Source organism: Macaca mulatta, chromosome 3 (genome assembly GCF_049350105.2).
Source record: "Macaca mulatta isolate MMU2019108-1 chromosome 3, T2T-MMU8v2.0, whole genome shotgun sequence".
Lineage (NCBI taxonomy): Eukaryota > Metazoa > Chordata > Mammalia > Primates > Cercopithecidae > Macaca > Macaca mulatta.
In genome coordinates, this window is record NC_133408.1 from 80,173,824 (window position 1) to 80,186,273 (window position 12,450).

The following is a 12,450-nucleotide window of genomic DNA, read 5'->3' on the forward strand; positions in this document are numbered from 1 at the left end:
AGAAGAAGTCAATGAAATTAGACAGATCGAGCAGAATCAAATTTAATTGGAGGCATATAAAAAGAGTTTATGCAATGAAAACTCTTCGCGAGGACGAGATGTTTGCTTGTGAGCTCTTGACTCAAGCGTGGAGACCTCCAGTTGATGCTGAGCCCTGCAGGCCAGAAAATGATTTGATGCTGGATCTATAGAGTCTCCCAGTCGACAGCGGGGCTGAGAAATGCTGGGGTCATACTCACTGGGTCACTTTATAACAAAGAAAGAAAATGGAGAGAAAAGCATTTGTTTGGGGTATGGGGTGTGTGTGTGTGTGTGTGTGTGTGTGTGTGTGTGTGTGTGTGTGACAGAGAGCAAAAGAGAGAAATTTCTCACGTGTCTCCTACCTCCCATCTGGAGACACCCTCCTACCCACAGGAGACTTTGGAACAGTGTTTTACAATGTAGATTTTATTATTACTCAAGTATGATGATGCCAACCAATCAGGAACTAACTGTCATTGCAACTATACTTTGTTACTCACAGACCCCAAGAGAAGGAGGCATGACACACCACACAGGGTCACACAGGGAAGCACCAGTGTCAGTCAGGAGACAGGGGAAGTAGGGAGGGGTGTTGTGGGAATGTGAACAAAAGCCTTTACTGTGGTTTCCAAGGGAAGCAACATGTGAGGAAGGGCAAGTACATTTCTAATTAACTAGTGTGAGTAATTTCCTCAGGCTCTTGGGGAGAGAGTCTGTGCCTAGTTGGCTGGTACCTTGCCCTGGGCTCATCAGGCCAGGTAGACAGTGGCCCTGAGTGTGAGCACCCCATAGTGGTAGGGGTGTGGGCTCTGGATTGGTTTGCATGTGAAAGGCACATCCACAGGGGAGTCCTTCACTATGGCTAGGAACTGGCTATCCCTGGAAGGAACAGTCCCTCCAGGATCAGTAACTGCACGCCCTCAACTCCAGTCAAAGCCTCAGAAATACAGAAAATAAAAAAGTAGGATTAATACAATGGGGATGGTACAATTGCCTTTAGGGTGCAGATGCCTGGGTTAGTCAATATCCTCCAAAGTGCAACAAAGAAATGTCCTTGACTTGCCTTCTGTGAGCCTGACCAGTTGTGCAAATGCAAAGTGTTGCATGGTTATTGAGCCTAGGACATATAAACTCAAAGTTTCTATGCAGTTTCAGTATACACTAAATTTGTCAGAAATTCAACCACTGTGTAAACCAGTGGAAGATTATTGTTTAAAGTAGAAATTGTTCATTGTTTTGGAAAACCATGCCATCAATAGTGATGTCACTCACTGCTTTCAAGTTTGCAATGCAGTATGACTGTATCAATCCTCAATCTGCCCCATTATACCCAAATACATGACAAAAGATGTGAAGATTGCTTGTAACAAACTTAAAACCAGATATATTTAAATTAGTAGAAATTCAGAAAATGTACTAAATTGTATTAATAAGGGTTAGTAACTATGTTACATTGTCATTCTATATATATATATTTTTTAAAACTGTATAGCAAAATAAGACCATCTGGTAAAAATTACACATTGAAATGATTAACATGAGGCTCCCTATTACTTTTCAATCTTATTTTGATGCTGTTCCCTTGGCTTCTCTATAAAACCCTCTCATATTATTAATATTATTCCTTTGTCCAATCAGTCCTCTATTTCCTGTCACTACTAAAGAATAGATCTCCAAAGTCTTTAAAAGACTGGAGGCTGAATGGAGAGACTGAAATGAGATAGAATCATAAGACAGGAAATGGATCTTCTGTTATGTTTTGTCATTACCTGCCCCATGTGTTAAACACAGGGAATTCCTTATTACTTTTAAGTAAGACCCAGGTCATTTACAAAAATATCATTATTTTATTCACCTCATTAGTGTATAATATTTCTTCCCACATTTTTCCTACTTCAGTTGAAGTTATTTTCATCTTTTAATCACATACCAATAAATCTGATCTAGTATTACTTAACATTAGCTTTACTTCTAGTGTCTACATTTCTCTTTACTTGTGCATTTTCTTTCCTTTTAGTACCAAATGGCTTCCAACCATTTTCCTTCTTTTAAATCCGAACTTATTCCAAATAAAAGTAAGCAGCTGAATATCCCATTCTATGTTCTAATGAATTCTTGCCTGAGCACTGATAATTTACATGTTATCTTATTACAAATTACTTTCTATTTCTCTTTTATACTAAAATTTTAAAATTACATTAATTTTAAGACTCATACACAGGTAGTTTTCATTATCTATAAGTTTCATTTCAAGAGAGTAAAGGAGGTAATATAAAATATTTGTCTTAAAAAGAAGGTATTGGGTCTGAGAGCTCCTAGAAATTACAACCCTCTTTATGGATCTGAAAGCCCATCAATAGTGTCTGGCAATTTTATTCCTTGTTATTATCGGCAGACTTTGTCAAAGTGGAAAATAAATACTTCAGGCAATTTGGGAATATGCAAATTGCCAACTCTTATTTTTAGCTTTCGAAATAAAAGAATCTGAATTCTGTGATAAATTCAAAAATCTTTATTGACATATTTATTCAGCTCTATGCCTTTGTATTTTTAAATATGTGTTATAAATATGTTCGAGCTTTGATTTTTTTTAATTGTGTAATAGACTCTGATCTTTTTTCCTAACTAGCTGGTAGGTAAAATTAGTGTTACAATCACAAAGAGAAAATATAAAACCCACCACTCTAAATTCACTAAACAAAATGTTGAAACGAGTGTCTGCCATTCAGAGGTGGATTGAGGGCCTCCTGTATTGCTTCCCTTTGCAGGGTGTAGGATCCAATGTAGCTGGGAATCGTAACTCATTAGAGGTCACAGAACACTTTGTGTGGCCTGATGAAAACATGGAGACATTCCCTAGAAAAGGTACATCCGAGTGAACTTAAGGGAGACTTGCGAAGTAAAATCAGGAGATCTTTTTCTCCAGTTGGATGTGGTAGGGTAAGAGCTGACTCTGAAGCAGCTCAATTTTTACATATTGGGTAGATGTTAATCATGAGCCATGTTGTGAGACTGCAGGATTGTGGCGTGAGTGTATGAAGATGGTGGATTGTTGGTTTAACCTTAACCTAATGGGAGGGCAGGGAATTAGGAGTCTGAAGAAATGGAAGGACAGGAGGAGATGAAAGAGGGAACAGAAGATAATGGTTTCCCCAGTCGAATATACGTGAGTTCCAAATGTGGCATGGTTCAGATGGCCAAGGTACTTCCAAAAGATTACCAAATCCAGTATTTGAATCTCCTGGTCCCCTGAGGAAAACGATTTTTTTTTTATTTCTTCTGAGCCTCAAGTTAACCTCACTGAACTTTTAGAAAGAATTTCTTCTTAAAAGCCACCAGCGGCCGGGCGCGGTGGCTCAAGCCTGTAATCCCAGCACTTTGGGAGGCCGAGACGGGCGGATCACGAGGTCAGGAGATCGAGACCATCCTGGCTAACACGGTGAAACCCCGTCTCTACTAAAAAATACAAAAAAAACTAGCCGGGCGAGGTGGCGGGCGCCTGTAGTCCCAGCTACTCGGGAGGCTGAGGCAGGAGAATGGCGTGAACCCGGGAGGCGGAGCTTGCAGTGAGCTGAGATCCGGCCACTGCACTCCAGCCTGGGCGACAGAGCGAGACTCCGTGTCAAAAAAAAAAAAAAAAAAAAAAAAAAAAAAAGCCACCAGCTTAGCTGAACATCCCCTGACCCACAGGATAGGGAATGACTCAATACTGTCCCATTGGTGGGGACATTCTCACCATCACTCAGCTTTTCTGAGTTCAATTACCTTCTTCCATGAGTGTACCCCCAATTCCCTTTTCTTCCCTTCAAATATGACCTAGACAGTGAACCCTCTGCACACCAGACATCCACCTCAAGGCTCAGTCTCTTTTAAAACTTTTCAATTTAGAATTCCACAGTGGGATTCAGAGCGAAAGTCTCAGCTGAATACAATGTTCCTTTGCTTCACTATAATGTAGAAAAATACTACCCCTAGGAGCCTCTTGCCTTAGATGCTGATGGTTGAGGGAGAAATCAGATCATTCTGGGTCCCAGGACACATTTTATCTTCATCTCAACATTGCAGAGAGTAGACTTTTTTTGCTGGTCTTTTGCATTTTAAATTGATATCACAGATGTATTTTGTAACATTACTGTCTTATGTTATTTTTGCTTCTTCTCAATAGTCAATTGCTTCTCATCCAATTTCCTAACCCTTGGCCTTCTCAACTCATTTTTTTTTTTATCTCTTATTTCCTAGAATCTTATTTCTTAAGTTTTGTTTTCTTAAATTTTATTCAAAGTACCAAGACGATGCAGTCTAAGTTTTTCCTAAATAAATCACCTTTCCAATTTATGTTCTCTCTCTACCTCTTGAGGGCCATATATTCCTACTTTTGTGTAAAATGATCTTTTCAGTGACCCATATTATTTTTATGTTTACCCATCCCTAAATGATTCATGAGCTCTCCAAGTCTGGAATGTGTTTTCACAAACAGAATGAACAGTGTTTGTTTTCCTTCTATCCCTCCATTTTCATTTGTGTAAGATTAGAATCTTTTTTTTTTTTTTTTACATTTTTAATTTTAATTTAGTTAGATGCTATTTGCCTTGAAAAGCACAGACCCAGGTTGCAAGTAATTTCAGTAAGAAAATACACCACCATTAAAGTGTTATCTCTAAAAAATAAAATAAATAATTTTAAAGTGCTATTTCTGCTCTTTTGGACCTGAACCAAAAAGGTACAGTATGCATGCCTCTTTTCCTCCCAAAACAGCTAAGAAAACCCATTACCATTAGTGGTTTTTTTTTTTTTTTTTTTTTTTTTTTAACCATTGATACACTTGTCCTCCAGACCTCTGGGGAATGCCTGCCACACCAGGAAAAAAGTGTGCCACATTTGGGAAACACCATATCCGTGACAACACTGAAAGCCCTGTGGTTGAACATAGCCCCTCACTCCCAGCCCACCCTATCTAGCTGCCTTTAGGCTTTGCCTGCTTCTCCCCAGGTCCTGCCACCTGCCGACCTGCCACTGGCTGAGCGCTTGGCCCCTAGACCCCCACTAGAAGTGACTTTCTGCCCAAGGCACTCTGAGCACCCCCACCCCCACCCCACCTGACCTCTTTGCTTTCTGGGAGCCTGCAGCACCATGGGCCCCCAGGCTCTCTTGCCCCTCACCCCTCAGGCGTGTTGGGAAACACTCTATCTAGGAAACCAGGATATTTTCTGTGTAGACTGAAATCCACTTGTTGGGAGCTGTTTGGTGGGCCTAGTGAGTTTTCATGCTTATTTCATCCTGGCTAACCCCTCACGTGGCCTTTCACCTTCCACTCAGGAAACAAAAGCATCACATTTTTTCTCAAAAATGTACAGCTCCTTTTAAAATATATTCTAAGACTTCCCTTTCTGGATCTTCCTTAAAAAATAAATGATTATTCTAATATTTGTGCATATTAATTCAAACTGTTTCTAAAATTTATTTTGTTATCTTATAAAGTGCAAAATTCTTACCAGGAATCAAGTTGCTCAAGTACCATCCACACAAAAAATAAAGGCTTGAATCCAACAGAATCATCCAGCAAACCCAGCCAAATGTCATGCCCCCTTGTTCTGGAGCCTGGTACATATTATTCCACTGAATCCCTAGCAGGAAGAAAAAGGTCAGAGTTAGAACTGCACAAGCTCTTTTACAGTAGATTTTGTCACAATGAGTTCATTACTTCTAGAAGCTCAAGTAAAGTTCAATAGAACTAAAACAAAAAGAAGGTCAATACCACTGGCCATAACTCTTCAAATGAAATGTTAACTTGTGCAATCTTACACCTATTTCAATGATACCAGGTGGGGTGATCATTAACTACATTTTAATATCTAATACTTTAAAAAGTTTTAAAGGTCACCTTACTCCTATCTAGTTTTATTTACTGAGTAGAAAGGACTTTGTATTTAAGGAAAATAAGCATTCAAAAAAAATTTTTAAAGTCTCCTTGAGAACCCAAATTCTAAACTGTGTAACTCTCTGTGCTCTTGGAAAATACATAAATAGGATATATAAGAACTAGGGTGGGAAAGAATTATTATTTTCTTGTAATATGTTTGTGATTTATTTCTGGATTAACATATAATTTAAGAAAAATATTCCTCTTTCTAAATTTCCCTATGGTACCAGGCTACAGTTCAATAAAATACATTTTTTTAATCATTGTGTGCTTGGAATTTAGACCAAAACATTCAAATGGTCTAACAGTGACCATTTTTTGTTTCTATCATCTTGATTCAATTTATTCTAAAGGTTAGTTAGAAGAAATCATTCAGGATTACTCATCTGTAAAAGAACATTTTAATATGTCTTACTGAAAAACTCTAAGAACTCAAAGACCAGTACAAATTAACTGGCTAATGCAACAATAGCTAGAGTCAAATTTTACTTATAGCATGTGTTTTACCTCTGTTTACAAAAACACTCCCTCCCCCCACAAAACCACCCTAATATCTATGAAATATATGTATGTTCTGGTTTAGAATTTTGGTTGTCAAATTCTCAATATAAGCAAAAAATGCTGCCAATAGATTTTTAGAAAATCATTTTAGGCTGCATTGGTATGAGATAATTGCACTCTATTTTATGCTGATTAGACTTATTTCTGGATCCTGATCTTCAGGAATGATCTAGTAAATCTAGGAGTAAAGATGAGAGCCAACAAATATGTGGATGGTTGTCATGTGAAAGGAATAATTAGAAAGGAGAACCTAGAAAACACGGATAGAGGATCTAGGAAGACAGATCCCAGGTCAACAATCATCTAACACAGTGGTACTATCCTTTTTGGTACCAAGGACCAGTTTCGTGGAAGACAATTTTTCCACAGACTGGGGGATAGAGGACGGTTCCAGGATGATTCAAGTGCATTACATTTATTGTGCATTTTTTCTATTATTATTACATTGTAATATATAATAAAATAATTACACTATTCACCATAATGTGGAACCAGTGGGAGCCCTGAGCTGGTTTTCCTGCAACTAGACGGTCCCATCTGGGAGTGATGTGAGACAGTGACAGATCAACAGGCATTAAATTATCATAAGGATCATGCAACCTATTGCATGTTTGTGAACCTTTGTGACACATGCACCTATGTGAACCTTTGCATGCACAGTTCACATAACATTCAGGCTCCTGTGAGAATCTAATGCCCCCACTGACCTGACAGGAGGTGGAGCTCAGGCAATAACGTGAGCAATGGAGAGTGCCTGTAAATACAGATGAAGCTTCTCTCCCTTGCCTGCTGCTCACCTCCTGCTGTAAGGCTCAGTTCCCAACAGGCCATGGACTGCTCCATGGCCCAAGGGTTGGGGACCCCTGATCTAACAGATGAACACATTTGCATACCCTACTCTTGGAAGGTTCAGAAGGTCACTCACCTGACCCGACGTCAGGGGTGGTATAAGGAAGACCCGAGCATTGGCTGGGTGGTTGACCTGGATAGTGTCTGAAGCAAGGGATGCCATGATTATTCTTAAATGTTCTCAAAACTGGGGCTACCAGACAATGGGAGGTGTATACAACAGTGAAACCAGATATCCGAATCTCATTCTGAATGCTCTACTTGATAATGAAGACTTCCTACTGGATCACTTGCAATATAACTATTAATTTCCAAAAAGGTGATTCACTGAGAGTTACTTTTTACACATGCATGCTCTTACCTGTCTCTTGTCCTTCCAGGAATGTAATAAAAAATACTCCTTGTCCAAAGGCAGTTGTGGAGAGAAGGCACTGCCCACAGATTGATGGAGTGAAAAGAAAAACTGCACGTTAGTGTTTGATTGGGACACAGAAAATCCACAACACTTAATTCAAAGAGAGAAGTCGTAACAACTTTTCATTCTGATGATGCCCAACCATCGCTTCAGGCAGTCATTTAAATATTTTAATCTGAAAAACATAGTGGAATGTCAGTCCACTCTGAAAAGCATGATAACAAGCTAGTTTTTAACATTAAAAGGAATTATTTCTCTTTACTGAGATGCTTGAAGTGTCATAAATCCAATGCATCATACACAGAATGTGTAACACAAAACAGTGAAAAATGGAATAGAGCAATTTACCATTTTTTATTATTAAGTGAATGCCCTGGAGCATACTGCAGGCTGTCTGATGGAATACATACACTATTCTACACTAGAAAGAAGGCGTATTGAAGAAAAATGTTATTTTATCTCAGTGGAGAGGTCTTATGTTAGAAAGAAACCCCATTAAAAAAAATCTTACATTAAAAAATACAATGTATCAGAGTTAGATATTTTTTATTTGCTAAAAAGCATTTGAATATGTAAAAAGAAAATCAAATTTTATATGCATAGAACCCACAAATATAAGAACCGAGGTAAAATTAAAAACACCACCATTTGAAAATTAGGTCAGATCGTGGATGACTCCTTTTCTATGTACAAGGAGTATATGGGGAAGGACCGTGAATGGTCCCACTTGTGTTAATTATTCTGAAAACATCTACTTAACACTAATATGAAATTATTGGTTATGAATTTTTACAAATGTGACATAAGCCAATCAACACCAATGAACACATATCAATAGATAAAACACTGATGGAATATAACCACTTTTTCATTCTGCATGTGTATCTATGTTGTGTGTACATGGTTAGTAGAAACCAGAGAGCTTTGAATCATTTATTGAAGTTGAAGAAAACTCAGTTGGCTTTCATGTAAATATTTTACTCTAGGCCCTAAATGAGCAGAGAAGGTGTTCTGCTCCCAATAAGTGAGTGAAGCACTGGGGCTTTCTCCTGTGCTGGACAAAAGGACTTTTAAGGGCCTTTAAATACCCCGAGCAGCCCTGTGATCTAGGTCTCCTTGACATCTCCCCAAAGTCTCTGTTAAGACTCTGTCATATCTCTCAACAGACTGCAATTTTAGGAAGTCACTTGACCTACTGGAGAGAATAGTCTTGAGTGCACTGCAAGTGTTTACAGTGATGCCACTGGCTCTCTGAAGAGATCATTTTAATAGGGATGGTTCACCCTCGCTTGGATTGAGTTCCTACTATGTTTCAGGCACTGTGCTTGCCAGCAATTGTCATAAAATAATGACTACGTTTTTTATGTTCTACGTATTTGATGTCACAGACCTGAAAGTGTTATCATACTTTTTTAGGAGGTACATTTTAAATGGACGAGTGACTCTGACGTTGCTAACGGAGAGATTTTTCTACTCAATGTGATGTAATTCATAATGCTTCAAGAAAAAATGCTGATTTTTTGCTTCTAAAATATCTTTAGAAATCTATTATTTTCCATGCATGAAAGAAAGAGAAAATAAAGTTATATGCTTCCTTAAGAATGCCGCTTATTTTCCAGAGTCTGCAGAAAGTCTCTGTTACGTAAAAACTGGATATTCTTAATGGGCTGCTGTCCAGCAAAAACACTGCAGTTTCAATGGTTTACATTTGTGGATAAGATTTTAAAAAGCAGATATCAGAAAACCCATGTGACAAATTGAATATGACAAATTGAAAAGGTGAGGGTGGTTGGTCTTGTTTTGTTAGATAGATTGCAGTTTTGTTTTATTTTGTATTTTTACAAAACAACTTACTTACCAGAAATGTCTGAATGACAAAACTTAATTGGTTATGTAGAACCAATAGAACTATGTAGGGCAGAAAGCTGATCATGTACACCAGGCTGGTGCAAAGGGCCGCTGTATTAGCTTGGTTGAAAAATGCACTCAAGAGGTAGCTCAGCATGACGACTGACATCCCAAAATCCAAGAGAAAGAGGAAAATAATAAAGGCATTGCTGTGTGCAAAAATGCCACTTGTTTTCAGAATGATGGCCAGAGCAGCACTGCTTACGGTCAACACAACCATGTTCTCCAGGAACCAGGCCAGGAAATGGGTCATTGGATGCACTCCCATCATCCGCAGATACTATCAAAAAGAGAACAAGCCCAAGGTTACCACAGAATGCATACTTGAGGAAGAACAAATCAGATAGTAGGAGAAAGGAGGTGGACCATGGCCAGGCACGGTGGCTCAAGCCTGTAATCCCAGCACTTTGGGAGGCCGAGACGGGCGGATCACAAGGTCAGGAGATCAAGACCATCCTGGCTAACACGGTGAAACCCCGTCTCTACTAAAAAATACAAAAATCTAGCCGGGCGTGGTGGCGGGCGCCTGTAGTCCCAGCTACTGGGAGGCTGAGGCAGGAGAATGGCGTAAACCTGGGAGGCGGAGCTTGCAGTGAGCTGAGATCCGGCCACTGCACTCCAGCCTGGGCGACAGAGGGAGACTCCGCCTCAAAAAAAAAAAAAAAAAAAGAAGGTGGACCAGTGGAAAGGTAAATCTGCTTGCTTGCAACTACCACCCTGTAAAGGGCCCTGGGAAGGACATTGCCTCCTCAAGCCTGGTATTTGATTTTCATGAGCACTTGTATCCTGGAACTTAAAATTAAGTTAAATTTTTAAAAAAGAGCCATTTGTGACAAACCCATAGCCAATATCATACTGAACGGACAAAAGCTGGAAGCATTCCCCTTAAAAATTGGCACAGGACAAGGATGCCCTCTCTCGCCACTCCTATTCAACATTGTATTGGAAGTTCTGTCCAGCCAAACAGGTAAGAGAAAGAAATAAAGCATATTCAAATAGGAAGAGAGGAAGTCAAACTGTCTCTGTTTGCAGGTGACATGATCCTATATCTAGAAAACCCCATTATCTCAGCCCAAAAGCTACTTAAGCTAATAAGCAACTTCAGCAAAGTCTCAGGGTACAAAATCAATGTTCAAAAATCACAAGCATTCCTATACACCAACAGGAAACAAGCAGACAGCCAAATCATAAATGAACTCCCATTCACAATTGCCACAAAGAGAATAAAATGTCTAGGAATACAGCTAACAAGGGAAGCGAAGGACCTCTACAAGGAGAACTATAAACCACTGCTCAAGGAAATAAGAGAGGATACAAACAAAGAGAAAAACATTCTGTGTTCATGGATAGGAAGAATCAATATCATTAAAATGGCCATACTGCTCTAAGTAATTTAGAGATTCAATGCTATTCCCATTAAACGACCATTGGCATTCTTCACAGAATTAGATAAATCTACTTTAAAATTCATATGGAACCAAAATTTAAAAAAAGAGCCTGTATAGTCAAGACAACCCTAAGACAAAAAAACAATGCTGGAAGCATCACACTACCTGACTTTGACCTATACTACAAAGCTACAGTAACCAAAACATCATGGTACTGGAACAAAAACAGACACATAAACCAGTGGAACAGAATAGAGATCTCAGAAATAAGACGACACATCTATGACCATCTGATCTTTGACAAACCTGACAAAAATAAGCAATGGGAAAAGGGTTCCCTATTTAATAAATGGTACTGGGAAACCTGGTAGCTATATGCAGAAAATTGAAACTGAACCCCTTCCTTACACCTTACACAAAACTTCACTCAAGATGGAGTAAAGACTTAAATGTATTTTTTGTTTCAATTTCATTTAGCTATTCTCTCATCTTTCTTATTTCTTTTCTTCTGCTAGGTTTGGGTTTCCATTGTTCTTGTTTCTCCAGTTCCATGAGGTGTGACCCTAGATTGTCTATTTTTGCTCTTTCAGACTTTTTGATGGAGGCATTTAATGTTGTGAACTTTCCTCTTAGCATCACTTTTGCCATATCCCAAAGGTTTTGATAGGTTGTATCACTATTATCATTCAGTTCACTTAGTTTTCATCTTTATTTCATTCTTGACCCAATGATCATTCAGGAACATGTTATTTAATTTCCATGTATTTGCATGGTTTTGAGGGTTCCTTTTGTAGTTTATTTCCAATTTTATTCCACTATGGTCTGAGCTATACATGACAAACCCACAGCCAATATTGTATTGAACAAGGAAAAGTTGAAAGCATTTCCTCTGAGAACTGGAACAAGATAAGGATGCCCACTTTCACCACTACTATTCAACATAGTACTGGAAGTCCTAGTCAGAGCAATCAGACAAGATAAAGAAATGAAGGGCATCCAAATCAGTTGAGAGGAAGTCAAACTGTTGCTGTTTGTTGATGATAATATCATATACCTAGAAAACCCTAAAGACTCATCCAAAAATCTCCTAGAACTGACAAGTAAATTCAGCAAAGTTTCAGGATACAAAATTCACGTACACAAATCAGTAGCTCTGCTATACACCAACAGTGACCAAGCCGAGAATCAAATCAAGAACTCACCCCCTTTCACAATAGCTCACAAGAAATAAAATAAAATACTTAGAAATATGCCTAAACAAGGAGGTGAACCACCTCTACAAGGAAAACTACAAAATACTGTTAAAAGAAATCATAGATGACACAAACAAAGGAAACACATGCTGTGCTCATGGATGGGTAGAATGAATATTGTGAAAATGACCATAT

General features: G+C 38.7%; 1 protein-coding gene across 1 annotated transcript in view; it reads right to left on the reverse strand.

Moving 5' to 3' along the window:
• ABCA13 (ATP binding cassette subfamily A member 13) overlaps positions 1–12,450 on the reverse strand; it is a 513,939-nt gene that overhangs the window by 287,387 nt on the left and 214,102 nt on the right. Inside the window, exons 33-35 of the mRNA XM_077997982.1 lie at positions 9,625–9,954; positions 7,713–7,782; positions 5,514–5,645 (exon numbers count right to left, since the gene is read on the reverse strand). Of these exons, the coding sequence (XP_077854108.1) occupies positions 5,514–5,645; positions 7,713–7,782; positions 9,625–9,954 (532 nt within the window). The remainder of the gene's footprint in view (positions 1–5,513; positions 5,646–7,712; positions 7,783–9,624; positions 9,955–12,450) is intronic.